General features: G+C 44.0%; 1 protein-coding gene across 1 annotated transcript in view; it reads right to left on the reverse strand.

Moving 5' to 3' along the window:
• The window catches only part of SUCLG1 (succinate-CoA ligase GDP/ADP-forming subunit alpha), a 44,717-nt gene that overhangs the window by 21,163 nt on the left and 1,335 nt on the right, over positions 1-22,219 (reverse strand). Inside the window, exons 2-3 of the mRNA XM_020969489.2 lie at positions 7,261-7,364; positions 2,138-2,254 (exon numbers count right to left, since the gene is read on the reverse strand). Of these exons, the coding sequence (XP_020825148.1) occupies positions 2,138-2,254; positions 7,261-7,364 (221 nt within the window). The remainder of the gene's footprint in view (positions 1-2,137; positions 2,255-7,260; positions 7,365-22,219) is intronic.

Genomic DNA, 22,219 nt, shown 5'->3' on the forward strand with positions numbered 1-22,219 from the left:
TAGGCAACAGGGTTAAGTGGCTTACCCAGAGTCACACAGCTTAGTAAATGTTATGTGTCTGAGACTGGATTTGAACTCAGGTCCTCCTGATTCCAGGGCCGGTGCTCTATCCACTGCGCCACCTAGCTGCCCCCTACAAGACTCAATGAATGACCATTACATTCCCTACTAAAGTTTGAGCTCCATAGGTCAGCGCTAGGTCTTATCTGAGCTCTGTGTATAGCCCAGGCCTAAAGAACAGTTCTACAAATGTTTAATGTTTATTGACATGGATTTTCAATTGGTGAAAATAAAATTTTCTAAACCTATCTTTAGAGTTGATTTTTCTAAGACAGGCATTAACATCAGCCTAAGCAAAGAATGTACCAATACAGAATATGTGAGTGGAATAACCAGAATGCATGGTAAAAATTTTGTGTTGCTGTTTTGTTTTTGTTTTTTTAATGACAGTTGGACGCATAGTAGAGAAAATGCAACTGTCTCCCTCCCTCACAGAGAGGGTGGTTATGGGCATAGAACACAGCATATACAGCCTGTCTGTTAGTTTTGCCAAACTGCTTTCTTTTCTTTCTTTCTCAATCTTTGTTACAAGGATAGGCTTGCTCAGTAAGGGAGTGGAGACTCTCGAGTTATATCCAGAAATAATTGTGATACAAAAACAAAAAGTCAATAAAATTTAGATAAAATTGGAAACAGTAACAACACCAACTAAAATGTATACAATAGCAATGTAAAGCTGGCCAAGCTGTTGAACATTCATTTTCTCATTTAGTCTTCTCAGCAGCCCTGGGAGAGAGCTGCTATATATGTTATTGTGCCTATGCTACAAATGACTGAACTGAGGCAAAGAGAGGTTAAGCGATCTGCTCAGGATCAGCACTACTAGTCTAAGTCAGTGTCGGAGGCAGAATCTAAACTCAAATTTTCTGACAAGTCACTGCCTCACCTAGGCTACAGTGGATAGAGCTTGAGTAAGAAAGATCTGAGTTGGAATTCAGCTGGAATGCAGAAATACAGAATTTTGGTAGAACAGAGATAACAATAGCACCTGTCTCCTGGGGTTGTTGCAAAGATCAAATGAGATATTTGTAAAGCTTTTTGTAAACCTTAAAGCGCTTGTAAATGATAACTATTATTATCATTATTAGTATTACCACTACTACCATTATTATTAAGAAACTGATCACTGAAGGGATTGGCCTAATAGTCCATCTGATCTCCTAGCACAGGGTTTTTTGTGAACATCTAACAGGTTAACTTCCCAGGATACACAGTACCCCTAAGCTGGCTAATGACGGGTACGGAAAAGAAGAAAACACCAGGGAAGGAAGGCCCCCAAGGACCTTAGAATGCTTCCTCGTATCCAAACTGTAGGGGTGGTGCTGAGTTATCACCTTGGCATGAGGAAAAATGGGGGGGGAGCCAGGACATAGGCTTGGAAAAGCCATCTTCGCTCTTCACAGAGTATGGCTCAAACACAGATCTCCAGCTGAGAAGGGAGAGATTCTTCACATCAATCTCCAAAGGAAACCCACAGCAAAAATGCTAACAGTAACATTTCTTGGAGAAGCAGGGTAGCCTAGAGGTTAGTGAGCTGGTCTAGTCAGGAAGGCCCCAGATTCAAGTTGTGTCTCAGCTACATCCGGGCTGAGTGAGCCCAGACAAGTCACTGAACCTTCTGGGGCCCCCAGCAAGCCTGTAACATAGCATTCTGCATTAGTACCAATGTGCCTCCCCTCCTAATGCAGGATGAAATCACAGGTCTGTTTAAAAAATTTATTTACAACTTTAAGATTTACAAAGTACTTCACATCATATTTCTTTTAGAGATCATCTACAGCAGTGATTCTCAACCTTTTCAGGAGGAGGACCAACTTTCATTTCCTATAAGCTAGAAATCACTGAGAGGGACTGAGTGTGTGGGGGATGGAAGGGGTCACCAGAGCTAACCTATGAAATGATTTTTATTTCTTGTGTCTATTACAGCCTAAATACAACTGTTTTCAGTCCCGACCCAAATTCTTAGCTCTTCCTCTTACAAGCAGAAAGTGATCTCCCGAAAGAGGCGTGATTCCGATTACTACCTATGGAAGGCTTTCAAGCCTTGCTACCACAGCCAAGCTTTACTGTTCATTACCTCCTTCACAGTATTAAAGACTGGCAAGCCCAAATGCGTCTTGCCTCCTTTTCCTGGCGTCGTTCCTCCGACCAGTTTCGTGCCATACTCCAATGCCTGCTGGCTGTGAAAGGTGCCCTGGGGGGAGAAAGACCCAAGAAACTGGATAAAGAGAAAGCTGAAGCCCTCAAGAGTAACAAACACAGCCCAACATATTTTAGACCTTTTGCCCTTGAAATAAACTGATAATTCAGAAGGAGAAAAACTGATCCTTATTTCCACTTTAAAAATATCAGTTCACTGCTGGAGTAAAAAGGAGTTATCCCAAAGGTCTAAGTACAGCAGTGTCACTATTCTGAAGGTCACTTCCCAACAGCCTCGAGACTCCAGAACACAAAAGTGAACCTGAGAGAGAAAGAAGCCTTGGAGCAACAGACTCTGCTGACCAGGCCAGGCAGGGACACCTTTGTACTTGACCGTGAGGGAAGGAGGAGAAGGAAAACAAAAAAACAAAACACACACACACACAAAAAACTCCTGGCACCATTTTGTGTGATATGTTTTTGGAAGATTTCCATTTACAAAGTTTTACATAAAACTTTCAGTTCAGGTACTTCAGTCATCTAGAAAAATCACTTATATATGAATTAGTTCATTTCTCAAAGGTGATGGGCAAATAAGATATTACTATTCTGTCCAGGACAGGGAATACAATTGCTCATATTAACAACACAATATTCAAGGGACATATCAAATACAGAGATTTTGTTTTAAAAAAATCAAGACTTCTGACAGAGAAAGTTATAGGCCAGGGAAAAAATTATAAGTCAATTCGCAATGATTCAGAGGCCACCTAACCAGTTTGTAAAATATCCAGGTGTTTTGCTTTTTCTCTACACCCTCTTGTTGGATTCTTTGGGATACTCCACTAATCATTAGCACGTGCTCTAGGAGGGATGGGGAAGTAGAAGGAAATGAATTTCAAACCAGTACTTTTCACTACCTGTTAGCAGCAGTAGAAAAGACTGTAGAAATGGAAGTATCGAAACTGACGGGTAAAATGCGGCCTGGAGTATGTCTGGCGATCCAAATCACCCCTTTGATCTCTGTCCCACAATATCTACTGATAAGAATTATAAGGTGAAATGTGAGACTTGGTTGGGAAAATACTACTTGTATCATCATCATAAGAAGGTTGGTGCCACCATACAAATAAGAGGCTTTAGACAAAGTGGGAACTCAAAAAATTTGCAATTTCTACATTCATGATATGTTAAGCACATAATTTCAGTAATAGGGATGACTGTAATAAACTAAAGAAGTATTCAGTTTAAACATACAAATGATTAATGAATCAGTCTCAGGAACATAAACATAACCTTTGGTAGTTTGCAAATTGTTACATGTATATCTTACATAATAATTTTAGGAGCAGCTTATTAATTAAAAAGCCATAAAAACTGAACCCCAAAGTTGGAAGGGGCATGAGAAATCATCTGAACTGCCCCACAGATGAATATTCTAGGCCTGCCCCAGAACATCCCGTACCAAAACTCATTGAGCCTCCAAGCAGGCCTCCAACAAAGAGAGGGGGAGGGGCACTGCATGGCCTCCAAAGCAGCCTCACCACTTTCACACAGCTCAGTGGTTCTTAAGCTGGGGGTCATGAACATATGGCAGCTTGGACAGTTAAGAAGCTTTTCCTGACATCAAACCTCAATGCTGCAAATTCCATCTGTTTCTCCTGGTTCTGGCCTCTGAGGACAAATATAACAGGTCTCATCTTCCCTCCACAGGACAGTCATCCTAATACTTGAAGACACTTATGTGCCCCCACGTCTCCTCTTCACTAGACTAAACATACCCAGTTCCTTGAGCCAATCTTCCTATGACCTCACTCAAGGCCTTTCCACATTAGAGCTGTGGTGCTAAAAAGTAAGTTTGTCTATGTGGGAAATTCGCTTACGTGAAATGTTGCAGTCTCTAATAATATCAGGAAAATGAGCCATTGTTACCCTATGCTGCCCAAACAGCCAAGAGGTTGGTGGTCTGAAAGGCTGGCGACAGGTAAGGGGATGATGCCTTGATCGGGTGACTCAAGCAGAAGCCACTCGAATACTTTCTGGTAAATATGCTTGGCTCAGGACCCACCCAAAGGTGCTAGATGCCTCTGAGAATGTCCAATTCCATCCCTGAGAATATCTACCAGAAGAGCTTTTGAGTTCCAAAGTTGAATAGTGGGAAGCTAAAAGATGTGTACCCGGAGGACAGTGCATATTAAATTGGTCAGAAGCCAAAGACCTGGTGAGTCTGACTTAACCAAGCCCGTGGCAAAGCAGAGAGTAGAGTTAGCCTCATACCTACAAATTCTAGGCTATTCTCCGACATATTCAGAGATATGACCTGGGGCAAGTCACTTACGCTATAAGCGTTCTAGACTGTTTTCAAAGACTCTAAGTTGCAAGTCAAGTAGCCACTCTTCACTGGCAGAAGGAATTCCCTCATTAGCCAATGAACCACAGATCTGGACCAAAAAGGATATGGACATGCCATGCATGTGCCAGGGACCCTGCCACTCAGATACTGTTTAAGATCACAGAATCAAAAGGAAATTGAGGACCAGAGAGGTAATGGCAGGACCTCAGCACAAAACTCCAGGCTTGCTATGCTCCCACCACTCCAGTACCCACCTAGGTAAATCTCAAGAGATGACCCCTAGGAAGATTCTGTGCCCTGGGCCAAGATTTGCATCAGAGAAGGGGCCTCCAGGTCCTCTGCCTCCCCAGGCCAGTAAAGAGTTAACAACACGCTCTGATTTTGGTTTTACTATACATTTTTCACACCAGTTTTAGCAGCTCATAAAAGTCAATATGTGAAATGAATGCTGGCAGCCACTGGCAATTTGCATTGCTGGGTATCCATTAAGAAATAAAATTTTCCCTCATTCATATGTGGAACAATGAGTACCTGGTAAAAAAAAGAGCTAATGAGCTGAGCTGAAACAAAGAGGCAGAGTCCCCCAAGGAAATACGCTTCAAATTTAAAACCAAAGCATCACCTCCCCAGTAACAGCTTCTGAATGAACACACAGTAACTGGGGCAGTTAAAACCCTCGACGGCTGAACACGAGCACAACATGAACAGGACCAACGGACAACAAGGCAACTGCAGAAATGGAAACAACAAATGTAACTGTTTGGACCTACAGCCGCCTAACACAGGCCACACAAGAAAGGCTGGCATTTAACCCAGGGAACGCCAAGCCTGGCAAAAGGGACGCCCAGGGAAACAAAACACGTCCCACGGCCTCGGAGGCTCTGGGGCCCTGCCAATGCACAATGTTCCTGAGCCGTGTGCCCACTCAACTAGAACTGGCACATCCAGCCCATGACTCTAGTGTGCACCTGCTGTCCAAGACCCATGCAGACAAGCTGAGTCGGGACAGACTCATAGGCTGTTTGGCTGCAGGATGCTCACATTTTCAGCCACAATGACTCTCCGAGATCAATAAAACTGGAGGAAGCTGCCATCTGTGCTGGGGTGAGGTCCGCCCACAGATGGCACCAAAATCACAACCCTCCCCCCCAACCCCAAGTCCTGACATTATTAAAACCACAGAGGGGCTTATGTATAGCTTATACTTTATGACTAGAAAGTGAGGGGTTCTGGTTCATTGGATATTTTGGTTAACAAAGTGACCAGACACAAAACACCTGCTTTCAGGGAATTAAAACACTGCAAAAGGTCTTTATCAAGTTATCTGTATGTACACTTGTTTTCTTTCCCCTTACCGGACCGTAAGCTCCCTGAGGACAGAGATCAAGTCTGGAATGGCTGTGTCTCATACAGTACCTTGCATGGAAGACATGGGATATTTGTTGCTTATGTGCGAAACTTAATCCCCCCCGTCCTTTTTTTGGTTCAAACAGATGATTTAAAAGGTACTTCAGGATGTTGTTTTGTGTCGGGGTCACGGCTTCAAACATCAACTTGCCCCATAAATGTACAAAAATGCTGATGAGGTTTTGGGGTGTTGGGACCTCAAAACACCAAGGCAGGGTCTCCTGGAATGAATTCACACACTCAGCCTTTTCACTATAGCCAAGCGGCAAAAAGTTTATTGTTAACGCTTCAGCAAAAGCAGGCCTGGGTCCTTAAGATAACCTTCAAGAGACTGAGGATGGTGCTGGGGTTTATATGGAAAAGGGGCACAGGAAAGGAAATGTCAGAGATACTAATTAGGTAATCTAAGGGTATAGATGGAAAAGTGTAGACATTGAGGGAGTTGTCTGAGGCATGGACGTTGAGGGAGTTGTCTGAGGCATGGACGTTGAGGGAGTTGTCTGAGGCATGGACGTTGAGGGAGTTGTCTGAGGCATGGACGTTGAGGGAGTTGTCTGAGGCATGGACATTGAGGGAGTTGTCTGAGGCATGGACCTTGGGGATCTGGTTGGAAGGAAGAGTCCTTGGGCCATCCAGGGACAAAAATCCTTGGGCCAGGCACACCTCTGTTCTGCAACCAGAGAAAATTTTCTCCCAGGACAGAGGCCTTCTGAGAAATTGGGAGGCTTCTACAGATATGATCTTAGGGCTGGGGCCAGAGCACCCCATCACTACTGAACAGAATTACAGCTAAGAAAGCTGCTGAATAAGCCAGCTTTTACTGATAAAAGATATCTGTAAAGAAATGGGGCTTGAAGGAAAAAAGGGAAGGGAGAGCAGAAAAAACTAATGAAGTCACATTTTAAACCAGAAATAGTTCAGAAAAAAATATTCAAGTAATAAAAGGAATGACATTTTATGAGAAATATTTTTCTATCCAAATTGATTTTTTAAAATCTTCATGAATTAACAATCCGTGTTTAATTTTTAAAGTAATTTCAAAGTAAAAACAGCCTTCCAATCCACAGAATTATGGATCTTGTCACTGCACAGGTCACCAAATAGCACCCAGCTGCATGACAACAATTAAAATATGTCACCTCATAAAGCTGGAAACAACACAACGAGAACATTCCATTACCATGCGCCTCACATAAGAGAATGGGAAACAATCTCTCAGTGGTATACGTACGTTTTATGAAAACAAAAAATGAATTCCTCCAATCCCTCCAAGTCAGAAAATTGACAGCATGTACACACACCTGCTTGCCAGTGAAACCTTGGCAAATGACCTTTGTGTTCTTATCGATGTAGAGGTTTTGCCTTGAGGCCACATAGGCGCAATGCCGGACTCCACTCTGCTGCACTGAAAAACAGAGAAGGCTATGATGAGTATGATGCACACCATTTCTGAACATGACAGGTCACAACTGCCACATCGATAGCAAGTCAAGCAGCCTACCACAGACCCCTGCTAGAACACGGGGGGTAAACCTGGGTCTCAGCAGCTGAGATGGGATACAAAAGCCACTCGGCACTGCACACTACCAGGCAGGGCAAATGCTCAAAGAAATGTCTTCTCCATTTCAAATTCTGCAAACTGAGGCAATGAAAAGCCGAGTGACTTGCCCAGCTTCTACAATTAAAGAATGCCAGGGCTTAAACTAGAAATAGGTTTGCTGCCAACTAGTCATTATTGCCACTAAATACTATTTAAGTGGCCATGGACACACAGGCGTCGAGTTCTTTCCATCACATGAATGCATCTACTGACCTGGTCAACACTGAAACCCAAAGAAGATGGGCCCAACAGGCTAAGAACCAGAGAATGCCAGAACTGTGAGCTCCCACCAGAAAGAACCGGACTGATCTGGTCAGGCCTAGACCCCCTTCTGGGCTTCCTTCTAGCCTTCCTCCTGCCATGTTATTGCTCTTCCTCCAGAAGCACCCCCCAGCTGGACCCCCAGGACTCACCCTAGAGGAGCTACACCCCTCAACCCTAGGTCTCCCATGGGGGGCCTGTATTGTCTCTATCTTCTCTATTGTATTAGTGGGAGGCTGGCCCCAGACACCTAGCCATTTTCCTATCCTGCTACTGCCAATGTTATCATCATTCTGCCCTTTCCATCTCTTGTTCAGGGAACGACAATTAAATAAATATGACCCACAATTCCTGGAAAGGCTATGTCAACTGTCTGGCCCATAACTCCAGCCACAAACCCTGTAAACTTCCCAGACCAAACCACCTCTCCTTGGCCGCCCGTTCCCCTCCCCTTACATGTGCTCCCTCCCTCCATCCCTGGCCACCCCTCCCCTACACGTGCTCCCTCCTTCCATCCTTGGCCACCCCTCCCCTATATGTGCTCCCTCCCTCCATCCCTGGCCACCCCTCCCCTACATGTGCTCCCTCCCTCCATCCTGGCCACGCCTCCCCTACATGTGCTCCCTCCCTCCATCCCTGACCACCCCTCCCCTACAAGTGCTCCCTCCCTCCATCCTTGTTAGAATGTGTGCCTGTCTCTTTTGTATTTGTATTCCTATTTATAATTTAGGAATGGCACAAGAACACGTACAGCTGTCATACACACCTGAATATTCTAAGTGCAATAAGGCACATTATTTTTATCTGTGCTCAAAAGTTGCCATGGCCAAAGCATTCAGCACTTGGTGGCCAGCCTACTGGCCTCTCCACACATCACTAAGGGGGTATTCAGACACTGGACGTTCACATCCTGGTGACCTATCAAGGGACAGCCTTTAGGGCTGACTGTACACAGAACTCTTCCAGTTTGGTAGAAGCTAATAGGGCTCATCCTCCACAGGTGCAGCCTTGGAGAATACTGGATCCTCTACAAGCCACAATGAGGCCCAGGAGCAGGATCTTCCTGGAGAGTTACTCCCCACTCTCCAGAACTGGGTGGACCATCTGTATGCCCTGGGTCTTCTAAGATGGCCCCTGCCCTCAAGGAACTTCCATTGCATTAAGGTACAGATGGACAAGAACTGCAACAAACACATAAAAAGTGCTACGGGATAAGATGTCAACAGGTAAAGATTGGGGAGGAAAGAATTTAGAAATTGGATTTAGAAAGATCTGGGAGAAAGATTCAGAGCTGGAAGGGCTTTAAAGGTCATCTAATTTAAATCCTTCATTTTACTGATGTAGAAACTGAGGCACAGAGAGGTTACGTTCCCAAGATCACAAAAGTAGGAAGTGGCAGAGGCAAGATCTGAACTCGAGTCCAAAATCCCTTCCACACCCCACCCTTCGCCCCACCCCCACCCCCATGACCACCCATTCCAGAAAATAGGAACAAAGTGAACAAAAGAGGAGAAACATGTTGTAGAGGGTCATTAGGAGTCTGGAGTAGGCAATGGGGAAGATTTCACATGGCCAGCTGCACAGGGGAACGTGAAACAATATGATCAGACTTCTACATGAGAAAGATAAATCAAACAGTGGTATGTAGAATGGTTTGGAAGGGAAAGAAACTAAAGACATGACAACTGTCATATGATCATGTGACTATCCCAAGTAAGAGATACTAATAATGTGGATTATGGCAGTGAGGCAGTACAGAGGGGAGAAATTTCAAGACACAGAAATAACCAGTGTCAGGGCTTGACTGGCTACATAGGATAAAGGGAAAAGGGGAGTCAACGGTCACTGAGAGTGTTACCAACACAAGCGATGGTTGGTGGCAGCAGCGACAGATGCTGAGAAATCAGAAAGGAGAATAATTTAAGAGGAAAGCTAATGAGTTCAATTTCAGACAATTTGACTTTGAGACCTGGATTATTGGGACATCCAGGAAAAGATGTCCAACAAGCAAATGATGAAGGAACTGCTGAATAAGCATCCTCACCTTAGTAATATAAACTGCCCTTTCTCTTTTCTGTTATACATGTATTGATGAGACCCATGTGGCCTAGTCTAATAGGAAGAGCAAATGAAGCACACAAAGATTCAACGATGCTGCTCAGCTGGCAGAAGAGCTGGAGTCTAATCCAAGCCTTGCCACCAACAAGTCAACCTTACAGTATCTGAGTGACTGATCTGAAATGAGATAAATGCCAAGCCACAGAAGAACAGTCTCATCAATTTCCCTACCTTAAAGGTTATTGATGCTTTCCCAATCTTATCTAGGAATCACCCAGATAACTAACAACTAGATGAGACAGCTAACACACTAGAGACCACAGAAGTGAGCATTCACAAGGATTCTCAGCAAACTGCTGCCCCACCACAGCAGCTAAAAATGGTTTTTATGTCTTTTAATACAAAAACAGGGGGTTTAATAACCCAAAAAAGACAGTTGGCAGGACTTTGCCCAGATCACGGTCTGAAGACCACTGGGCTACAGCAACAGCACAAATCTAATAATATGAAATTCAACAATAAATATCAAGTCTTTCATTTAGGTACAAAAAAATCAATTTCAAAAGTAGAAAATGAGGGAATCATGCCTAGACAGCACATGTTCTGAAAAAGTTCTGGGGGCTTTCATGGACCGTAAGCTCAAGGAATCAGTACAGTGAGGAGGGAGCTAAAAAAGGTAACATAATCTTAGCAGGGGCACAGGTTCCAAAATAAGTGATACTCCCATTGCACTGTGCCCATTAACGAATTCAGTATAATCTCTGTCGGGCTTTAGCCCTTTATAACCTGGGCTCTTCGTACTCTTCCATTCTTCATGCAACTCACTCTCCTCCTTGCCCCGACTGGCCATTTTCACTGGCTGGCCTCCCATACCTGGAATTGTCTTCCTCCTTACCTCACCCTTCTGGCCTCCCTGGCTTCCTTCACATTTCAACTAAAATCCTACCTTTGGCAAGAAGGCTTTCCCAGGCCCCCTTAGGACTAGTTCCAATTTATCTTGTATGTATCTTGTTTGTATATAGCTGTTTGTTGTCTTCTCCCAGTAGGCTGTGAGCTCGTGGAGGGCAAAGAGTCTTTTTGCCTCTATTTGTAGCCCTAGCACTTAGCACAGGGCACTGCCTAAAAACACTCTGCCCTGACTTGTGATGTGATCACCCATGAACCTCTGATGGTGCCACTCAGCCATTCCTGGTGTGGGACGTGCTGATGCCCGCTCCAACCCACCGTCATTTGAGGTTGACCCTGAACTTTAATTACTGGGACACTGTGATAATCCATGGCTCAGACATACAACATTACAAGAAGAATACTGGTACGAAGCAATCAGGCCTTTCCTTCAGGGAGAAGCTTGAGATTACTAAAAAACAAACAATATAATTTCATAAAGTCACTGAGGGTGCTTTTTCTCCTGTTCTGGGCCCAGCTCCTTGTCCACACACAGTGCTTGTCCAAGATATGCATACTAACAGACCAACTCTGTGCACTATTTATCCAACTGTATAACACAGTCTAGACAACTAATATATTCATCCCTTTAATGGCCTAAATGTGAAGAAGGATTCATTTAGGAAACTGCAATATGGTGGAGTCTGATGCCAAACAGGAACACCTGGAGGGCATTATCATCTATAGAGAAACTGTTTTCCATTTGGATTCTGTGCTAAGCAACCACATCACATCTCCCTGTTTTATTCTTTGCTTTTTATTATCAGAGGACTGGACAAAGTTATCTCTATTGTTCTGCCTTCCATGATATGATGGGAGCAATATTCTATTTCCTCAATCTCCCTGGCACTCCTTAAGACAGAACTGGCTAAAGAGACTAAAGGCTGACCTCCACTAGTACCAAGCTTCCTTCCCTTCGAGTTTTCTATTGCAAAGAAATCCCAAGTTAAATCCCTATTTCTGCTCCGTTTTTTTCCATCTTCCCCTATGCCCACCTTTGTTTTGATAGTTCATTTACTTTGAAGAGGTTTTAATGAATTCTCCATTGGAATTTCTCAATCTTTTTTGGCTCTTAAGTTGCAGTGATTTGCATGGTGGTCTTTTTATAAATGCTTATCACAAGCACTACAACAGACAACCAAACATCCCCTCAAATGATGCTTCTCACTGCCACTGGGGGCATGATAACACTAACTCTTACCAATTCTTTTATCTGGGTCTTTAACAAAGTTTAGAAGCCAGCCTTCCACTGGCTGCCATCTTCTTCAATCTTCTGGCTTCATTTACAACAAAAATGTTTCCTTTAGTAGCACGTCGATCAATCAACAAGGGTTTAGAGAGTCTCTCATGATTAACGAAATAATATCTTCTTGTAAGGCGCTTAATCATCTAAAAACTATTGATTTCTTGGCTCCCCTCGTCCCCTTTTCTGCAAATCAGCCCCCATCACTGCCAAGACAGAAAAGAACCAGCACACTACAAAAGGACGTTGGGTATTTTCCTTTGTTTCAAGGGTTGCCATGGTCAAAGAATTCTTTGTCCAGTAGTAGTAGCAGCAGGTCTGCAAGGGGAGCCTCTATACTAAGCTAGCCTCGTCCTCCTGAAAGCACATACAGACTACTGGCAAGACCAGAGGTGACCCCTTTACAACATGGTAGAATAACAGGCCAGAGTTTATATCACAGGCAAAGCATTCTCAAACCCAGTACCACCTCCATCGATTACGAAGCATCAAAGCAGACCTTTGTGGACTGACAAGAATACCCATGTCTAATTAATTTGGAATTTATGATAACTGGGACAGAACCTCCACGGCTACTTATAAAAGTTTACTTAGCAAATTAAAAGTATTAATGATTGCTGGGAAAATGTTTAACTACTTAAAAGAATATGCTTTTCAAGAGCTTCAAATATAATTTCATGACAAACCATTCTTATCTATAAATTAAAGCACAAGTCAAATCTTTTAGGTTAATTTATGTCTACTTACCATATGAACTTAAAATGACCAATATTAGAGCTAAAAGATCTTAGTGACCACTGCATTCAACTTTTTTTTAAACAAATAATAAAACTATATTTCCTATAATGATCTATAATTCACATTAGCCTTTCTCCAAATTACCAATAAAATCTTATTTTAATGAACTCACGGGATATATCTATTATTGTGTTATAATGGAATTTTGCTTAAAAAAATTTAATGCCAGAAATCATAGCAGTGTAGCATTGCCAAATTCCTCTCTAGTGAATTTAGAAATTGAATGGTGTGCTGTGCACTGGGAAGGGGCGGGGGGGGGGGGGAAGAAAGGCTGTGAAACTAGCAATCCATTCTCAAAGAAAGGTCCCAGGCTGTGATGCAGACAATAACGGGTTTGAGTCCAGAAGTCCTGGGTTCCAAGCCCAGTTCTGTTACTAACCACCTATGGGAGTCACTTTACCTACCTCTTTGGATCTCAGTTTCCTTATCTGAAAAATGAGCTGATAAGACTAGCTGAGTTTTAAATCCTTTACTTTCTACTCTTTCTTCTGGCCCTAGACTCTTAATGAGAATGTTTGCATATGGATTAACAAGTTAGGTTACTGAAATAGTTAAGATGTTGGAAGGAAAGGGTAATTGTAACCTGACAAGTGGACCAATGTTCTACTCTCTTCTGACTACATCACAACTAGCACTCATCAAACTGGTTTCTGAAGAGAGTGCCTACTATACTGACAATCCATGAAAGAAAGGATTCTCTATTCGGGAGAATTATCTGTGGCCAAATCCACAAAGTGCTTTGTCTAAATGCCCCCTGCCACAAGCACCTTCACATTCTGAATCCTTCTACATATACAATCTACAACTTGTGAATGGGTTATGTTCCAAAAGGTGACTTTCACGTAAATTATCAGTAACTGGGGACACAGTGTCCCACAGGAATATTCTAAATGGTAGTTAGGCTCTAGGACAGGGCACAAACGTCCATTTCAATGACTCTGAAAGGTATTCTGGTCCACAATTACCCCAACATTGCATACATCATCTTTCCCATCTATGCCCAATCTCTTCACTCCAAGCACAATCACCTCTCACTAGGCAATGGCAAGAGCCTCGTAACTGACTTCCCTCTCTCTGGCCTATCCTCTCTCAAATTCCTCCTCCACAGAGCTACCGAAGCACTATTCCTAAAGCCCAGATCTGACCATGTCGCTCCCTTGTGAAAGAAATATAAATGAATCCCTACTGCAGCTAAAATAGAAGATAACTCCCGTGACTGGCACTTCAGCTTCCTTTTTCGGCTGATTCTTCATCCATCTCCCTGGCATTCCAACCCCACTGGCTGACACACAGTTCCTCCATACAACATTCCATCTCTTGCCTCTGGGCCTGGCAGAGGCATTCTCCCATGGCTCCAATGCTCTCCCTCCTTCATCTCCTCCAACTGGAATCCTTAACTACATTCAAATCCCTGCTTAATTGTTATAGTCTTCACAAAGCCCTTTCTGATCCTCCCAATTCCATGGTCAGTGCTACTCCCTGAGGCCCCTAGAATGCTATCTCTCGTGTATCTAATTTGTATGTACTTATCTGTATGTTTGAAATTGGAAGAATGGGAGGTCCCAGAGACCAGACTTTTCATGTATGGATCTGCATGCTGGCACAAGGTAGGACTGTGATAGGAACATGCTAAATGTTGGCTGAATGGAATGGCTCCCTTTGTCTTCTCCAGACTAACTATCCCTAATTCTCCCAAGAGTTTTTCTTTCTTCTGTCAGTTTGCAGACAAGTGTGCCACTGAGGTCACAATCACAAGGCCACAGGGCTAAGGTATTCTGATGCTAAGGCACCAGATCACGGCCCTGCCCTTCTAGAGGGATGTGACACAGAAGAACTGGGATTTCCCATGAATAGGAAGACACGGTGCTTTTATAAGTCTTAAGGCCGCATTCACTTTTTTGTTTTCTAATGCTAGTTTAGGGCAGCTAGGTGGCTCAGTGGATAGAGTGCTGGGCCTGGAGTCAGGAAGACCCCTCTTCCCGAGTTCAAATCCAGCCTCAGACATTTACTAGCTTTGTGACTCTGGACAAGTCACAACCCTGTTTGCCTGAGTTTGCGCATCTGTAAAATGAACTGGAGAAGGAGATGGCAAACCACTCCAGTATCTCTGCCAAGAAAACCCGAAACGGGGTCGGAAAGAATTGGGCGCGACTGAACAACAAGCCAGGTTACACCAGTGGCTCCTAGCAGGCTGCTAAAATCCATGGTTCATTTTAACAGCAACTACTGCTTAACCTGCCCTTTTCCCATTTTATTCTTCTGTGATTTCTGAATTTACATACCGAGTTATACACTCTCTGGACTCCAACTTCTTCATCTGTAAAAACAAGAGGGTCAGAAGAAATGATCTCAGACATCTATTCTAGTTATGAAACTCTGTGATCTACCTACAGACATCAAAAGGAGAGCCTCCTTAGGAACACAGGAGAGAGGACAGGGAGCCTAGACCAGAGCCAGCAGCAGCGGCCTACTGACCAGGAATCCTTTGGAAGAGGCCGAATCCTCAGCTGACCTAGATATGCAAAGGAATATGGGCTTCAGCATAAAGACATTTAACGTGAGGACCAAATGTCTAAGATTTTACTAGAGGTCCTGAACACTCAACTGAAATTCTCTAACTAAAAAGCGAGTTTGCTTATGATTGTCACGTTAATGACTGTGAACTTGGCTGCTTTAATAAAAAATTTGCCTTAGATAATTCTGCTTTGTTTTCTCTTGGAGGAAAGAAACATATATACATATACATATATATACACACACACATATATACACACACACACACACACATAAAAACATACATATCCAACTGTCAACACATAAAAATGGTTGTACTTAAATTACGGGTACATCTCATTTTTAAGAAGTGTGAAAATTTGATTCCTGAACAAATTTCTATAGATTAGAAAGAGAGCTGGGGTTGGAGACAGATTCAAATTCAGTTTCACCACTTATTACCTGAGTGACCTTGGGCAAGTCAAGTTAGTCCCCTTGGCCTTGATTTTTCACCAGTAAACTGAGGGAATTGGATCAGAAGACCTCTGAGCTCCCTTCCAGCTCAAAAATCTGTGACTCTGGATTTATGAACTAGGCAATGGGGAGTGTCCCATGTACTGGTCCGGTAGCTCCAGAAGCGTCTCCACCTTTCCTGAGGGGATCAGTTTCCTCATGGCTGGTGCAGCTTACTTCATTTACGTACAGTATTGGGGTACAAACAGATGCAGCTTAGCTTAGTGGAGACTGGGCCTCAGAGAAGAAAGACCCAGGTTCAAGTGTGACTCCTGACTCACATGACCCTGACAAAACAATTTAACCTCTCGATGCTGTGGCCAGCTCTCTGCGATGATGTTTCCAAATGAGGGGTGACCTAAGATGTAGAGAGTTTCCTACAGCAATTAAATCATAGCTCCAGTCCTTATCCCTGTCCCTATCTTGGGTATAGTTATATTTAAATATTACAGGCTAAACCAAGAGGTAGCTTTGCCTGGGAAATGGGACTGAAGACTTCAAAAACAGACTCACTCAATCTTCAAGGTTGGGTAACTGGAAAGAAAACTTTAACCTTAAAGCCACACCTTGAACATCACAAGACACAAAATTAAGAAGAGACCCCGTGTCACTCGCCTGCCAGGACTGCCACACAAATGCTTTTTAGAGCTCTGGGCTCATGTCATAGAAGAGCCACAGCCGGAAGCTGAAAACAGCCCGAGCAGCAGCCCTCTTGGAGCCCACAACCACTGAGGGCGAGAAAGCTAATCGGGGGGGGGGGGGCGCCATTGGGAATCCTCCTTAGCAGTGTTGCCTTTGGATTTCACGTGAACATTACTGATACCCAGTGCCCTTCTGGGCAGCAGACAATAGAGGCCCATAAAGTGCAATGACAGGTTCGGGCCTCATGGTCTCTAAGTTCCTTTACGCTCCCTACAACTATGATCCTCAAGGTTATGACCTTGGAAACTCCATCCTAAAGAAGACCCTTCCCTCTTTCTGGCCTCCTTACCAGGCGGATTTCACAACTCTGGAGAGGAGCAGATGTAGAATTTCCCAGGAAAGAAAACATCCAGTTCTGACTGCAAGATCAAACAAGCTGAACCCTACACGATGTCTACGAGCCATCTGGAGACCCCTGCCCAAGCGGACGCCCACCCACACAGCTGTGCTTATAAGCCAACTAGCACTCGACTGCCTGGTGGACCTCAGGATGTATTGAAATAACATTACAAATGGCAGTAAGATTCTCAGGCCCAGCCAACAATGCTTATAACTCACAACATAGCTGCTCTACTGTCTAAAGACTACCAGCCCAAATTCTGTAAAGAGGCTGTGAAACGGGAGGAAGACAATCTCTCCCCATTTTCCTGGGCACAAGGTCAGTCTCAGGCAAAGTTTGTCTTCATCATCCTTCCACCCCCAGGCGGCAACACCACTAGGGATTTGTGAACTATGACCCCAGAAGACCAGCCCCAAGCTGTGAGGCAGCTAGGTTGCTCAGTGGAGAGAGCGCTGGGCCTGGACTCAAGAAGACCTCACTTCAAATTCTGCCTCACATACCAGTTATATGATCCTGGGTAAGTCACTTAATCTCTCAGCCTCAGTTTCCTCAACTGTAAAATGGGGATGATAATAATAGCACTTATATTCTAGGGTGGTTGTAAGGATTAAATTAACTGGGGGGGGAGAAAGGAGGAGGTGTGAGTGTGTGCAAGTGTGTAACATTGAAAAACTTAAAGGATTACAGAAACAACAGCAATTTATAAGGATGCTGATTACCCACTGGCCACTGGCCTCCCTAGGCAACAGGAACACACCAACCAGGCCTGCCACAACACCCCAAGCCCACCGCTCCCCCACAGGCCAAAGGGCTACACAGAACCTTCAGTACAGCTTATCCTGGCCAGTTCTTAGGAGAAAGTCATATATTGGAACTAATCCACAAGAACATGTGAATGACTAACATCAAGGTTATCTCCACTTTTACAGGACGCTCGTCAGTCCAAACATGTCTCTAAACAGCAAAATTTCAGGCAGTAGTTTGTCTTTAGGACCAGTTATGTCACAGGTGATGTCTTGACTTGCCCATGAATTGGATTTAAGTGAGGGAGAGTTGCAAAACATCGCCAGCCTTAACTCTCTCATTCTGAGTCACTGAAGTCAGTGGCTGGACAAAAGTCAAGCCAGTTGGTGATGGCCTTGGAGTCATCAACATCCGACTAAGCTCTAAGAGCCCCATGGCACTTGCTTCAAGTTGTCTTAATAGTCACTGGAACAAATTATTCTCATTGGTCCATTCTGTCAAGAAAGTCTGTACATGCTTGGGGTAGCCATCCCCCTGACTCATCAAGGTTTGAGGCCCACTGGCTACTCTCTTCACCTGTTTCAGCCCATCTGCCAAGATGGCTCACTGGGGTATGGCCACTGGACATGCTACAGCTTCTCGGAGCCGTGGGTCAGTTGGCTGAATCAAGTGGACACCAAAGGTGGATGAGCAGCCCTGAAAAGAGCACAGCATGCCCTCACACCAAAAGCACCAACCGAAGGTGAGGTTTTCACAAGAGGATGAAAGATTCAGGAAGTGAAAAGATACTGAAGAATGAGATTTGGATTTCTGGGGCCCAACTTGACAAGTGATTGGCCAGGCATGGGTACCTCTCAGGAAGAACAGGTCAAATGTATGGCCTTGAGGCTAGTAAATCTGACCACAATGTCCACCAAGGGTGGACATCAAGCTTATCTCTTGATTCCTGGCAAATCCCAGACCACATTGTTAATGGGCTGGCTTGTGAGCTCCAAGAAAGGGAAGCCTGGCTTTCCCAACAATAGGTTATACTTGATAATGTCATTTTCCTCCAGAGTTATCAGACTGGCAAATCAAGTAGGCAACACAGACATAATACAGCTGGACTTCAACAAGGCACCTCTCTCATACCTTTGCAAACAAGATGGAGAGATGAAGCCTCACGGGCAGTAAAGTAGATTCAGGTGCCTTTTTCAAATTATTCACAATTAACCTGGATTTCAACAAAGCATTTAGTAATGTCTCTCACAATATCCTTGAGCACAAACTGGAAATAGTAAAATTAGATGATAGACTGGAGAGAGGAAAGGGTGACTGTTTGCTTTTAAAAACAGTATCCCTGAATTTCATTTGACACGATCTCCTAAGGGACAAGATGTTGAGTTGAGAGCTTGAGAGGACTAGTTAAGTGGATTCCTTAGATGACTCCACTCAAGAGAGTGCATGATAAATGGATTCCAATCAGCCTAGAAGATCTCTAGTGGAGCAGCCTGGGGAGGTCCTGGGTCCTGCATGGAGGATCAGAGACCACAAGTGACAAACTGGAGCATTCGAAGGACAATGACCCAGGAGGCAAGCAGCCTGGAGACTAGCAGCTCAGGAGGAAATATCACAGCTGTTCTCAAATGTCTGGAGAAAGGTCATGCGATGTGAGAGGAGACCTGTTCTGCGGTTCCAGAGGGCAGAATTCCGAGCCAAGGGCAGAACAGAGTCCAGCTCGACATAAAGAAAAGGTGCCAAACAATCAGAAGCGTCCAAACAGAAAAGGTGCTGCCTCAGGAAGAAGTAGCTTCATCCTCGATAAAGGTCTCCTCTTTGCCAGAGGGCTGCTGGCCAGGGAGGCTGCGGTTGGGCTCCCCATTAAGGTATGGGCTGGATTAGATGGCATTTTAGAGCCACTGCAGCTCAGAATCTGTCACCTCTGGGCTACCCTCCTTTTCTGGAGACAAATCAGTGTGTTTTGGTGGAAACTGAGGTTCGAATCCCAGCTCTACTCTCAGCAAATTAGGTATTCGAAAATCAGTTATAATCTTTTTCAGTCCAAATTTCCTCACTGAAAAGCGTGAGTGGGTTACAGTAGATAACGGCTAAGGTCCTTACAGCTCTAAAATGAGATGATCCTGGAGGCTGAAACATGAGTCTCAAGAAAAAACCCATCCTTCGGCCTGATGCCCCAGGCCGCTTTAGGAGATGCACCTCCCACGGCCTGACACTCTTGGCCCTGATTCCTTCCACTGGTCACAACTTACATTCCGAGGGCTCTTCAGTTTAGTCCTGCACAAGAAAGCCAAAGGGCCCAAAGACCGTTTGTTTGCCCTCCCTGATTAAAAACACCAGCACCACTCCGCTCACCGATTTACAGGTTCCCCTTCCAAATGCAGCATTCTTTCCTTTTCTTTATTACCCAGCCCTTTGTTTTTGGTGGCCCAAGAAATGCGGCAACACCATAGAGTGCAAAGTCCTGAAACACTGACAATCTTTTCATTAAAAACAGTATTGCAAAACTGATGGCATTCAGTACCTAAAGTGCCATCAATAGAAATCCAAACAGCCTGCATTGCAGATCAGGCAGATCACACACACACACACACACACATACACATACATACACACACACACACACACACACACACACAAAATGGCAAAATCTTGGGCCTTTAACACTAACACCTATCTTATATCCTGAGGCAGCCTAAAAAAAAATTCAACTTATGCTAACAAAAACAAAAGCCTCTTATCATGTCAAAATAAAAATGTATTTCTCTCCCATTAGTGAGAACAGAAATGTGTAAGGAAAGCAATATGTCCTCGACCAGAATTATAAAGAGAAAAATGAGAATTTGCAAACTCAATCTTCACCTCTTTCAGAAGGATGGCTATTCAAGAATCCAACCTCATCAATTTACAGCTAGTAAAACTCAGACGAGCTTTGTGTTAAGTCTGTGACTTTTTCCATTAAAGACACGGCCCAAACCTCCAATCTTTATAATGGTTTGGGTAATTTAAAAGGTTCACATACTTGGATGCCCAGAACAAGACCAAACTGACCTCACTGGACTCTGGAATTCTAGATGGGAGAGCAAACAACTTCCCATTGGCAAAAAAGTCAGTCATTATGTCTTGACAAGCTGGGAACCCTAATTCCCTCCAGGCCAGCAACACTATTCCTTAAGGTCTTTGGGCCTTTTGGGAAATCCCAGGCAGATGATGAAGATAGAAAATTCCTTCCCATTATAGCAGCTCCTTCTACCCTCCTACTACACTTCTATTCTCACGTTCTACTCTCTGCTCCAGGCGGTCTTCCCTCCTGCTACCTCCTGTTATCACCCTCTCCTAGGCCTAAGTTATCCTATGCCTGTCTAAACAGAGCCACTATCTCCCTCTAAAATAGATTCTCTTCTCACTCCTTCAACTTCCAAAACAAGAACTACCTCCAGAAAGCTCTCCCAGATTATATTTAGTCCATTCCTTCGTTGCCCAATTAAATCTAATCTAGCCTTTCCCTACAACATGTTTTTGCTATGTGAGACCTCTGTCTTGTCTCCTCATTGGCCTGTGATTTTCTCAAAAGCTGCAACAATCCAGGAAGTCCTGGAAGTACTCAAGGGAGGGCTGTTTCCCGGTGGTTGCACAACCTTGATCCTGATCTAAACCAGTCCATTTATAGTGAGGTTCAGGAGCTTACCTCCCAAAGCAGGACTTACTAACACTAATCACAAATCTCTCTCCAAAATTCCGAATTAGGGCTCTTCTGCCCCTCAGATGATCCAATCCCTACTCTCCTCCTGTAATTGTTCTATTCCAACTCATACTTCTTACTGGGCTAAGCCCATTCTCCAGACTCCTTCACTGAAAGCAGTCATATTCTTACCTTCCATCTACTATGTTTGTATTGTGTATACACATATATGTATATATCGTATGTAGCTATTGACTTACATGTTGTCTCCCCTCCCATCATTAAAATGGGAACTCTTGGAGGGCAGGGAATGTTTTTGCCTCTTCATCCCCCAAAGCCTAATACAGTACTTGGCATACTGTAAGCATTTAATAAAAGCTTGTTGACTGATATCCAAGTGCAGAGACCAGGAGGCAGAATTCCTTAAAAGAATCTCTTTCCCACCCTCACCCCAAATTGATTCCAAAGGACTTACAGGCCCCAGGCCTAAAATTCCATAGTTAAAGTCTGACTCAAACCTCAAGTCCAGAGTCCCATTCCAAAACATTTGCATCCCCTTGATTCCCTCCATCCACCTCCAAACCCAGAATCCTCACAGTCCTAACCCTTGAAAGTGCCAAACACAGAGCTTTCCTTGACTCTGTCCCTCTAAACACAAATCACCTCCACCATGGTGCTATCTATCCCCAATGGCTAATCTCCTTGGTCCTTCTTGCCAATGACATACAATCCTTTCCCTTGCTTGAGGGACGAATTCATTCTCCACCAAGATCTCCAGTCCTCAAAATAAGGACACATCTGGTAGCTCTAGATCTGGGGGTACCCCTATGGTTCCAATAACCCTAAATCCAGACACAGAGCTCCCTGTAGACTGAGAGTTCCTG

This window comes from Phascolarctos cinereus, unplaced genomic scaffold, assembly GCF_003287225.1.
Source record: "Phascolarctos cinereus isolate Bilbo 61053 unplaced genomic scaffold, phaCin_HiC Scaffold_2;HRSCAF=192, whole genome shotgun sequence".
Taxonomy (NCBI): domain Eukaryota; kingdom Metazoa; phylum Chordata; class Mammalia; order Diprotodontia; family Phascolarctidae; genus Phascolarctos; species Phascolarctos cinereus.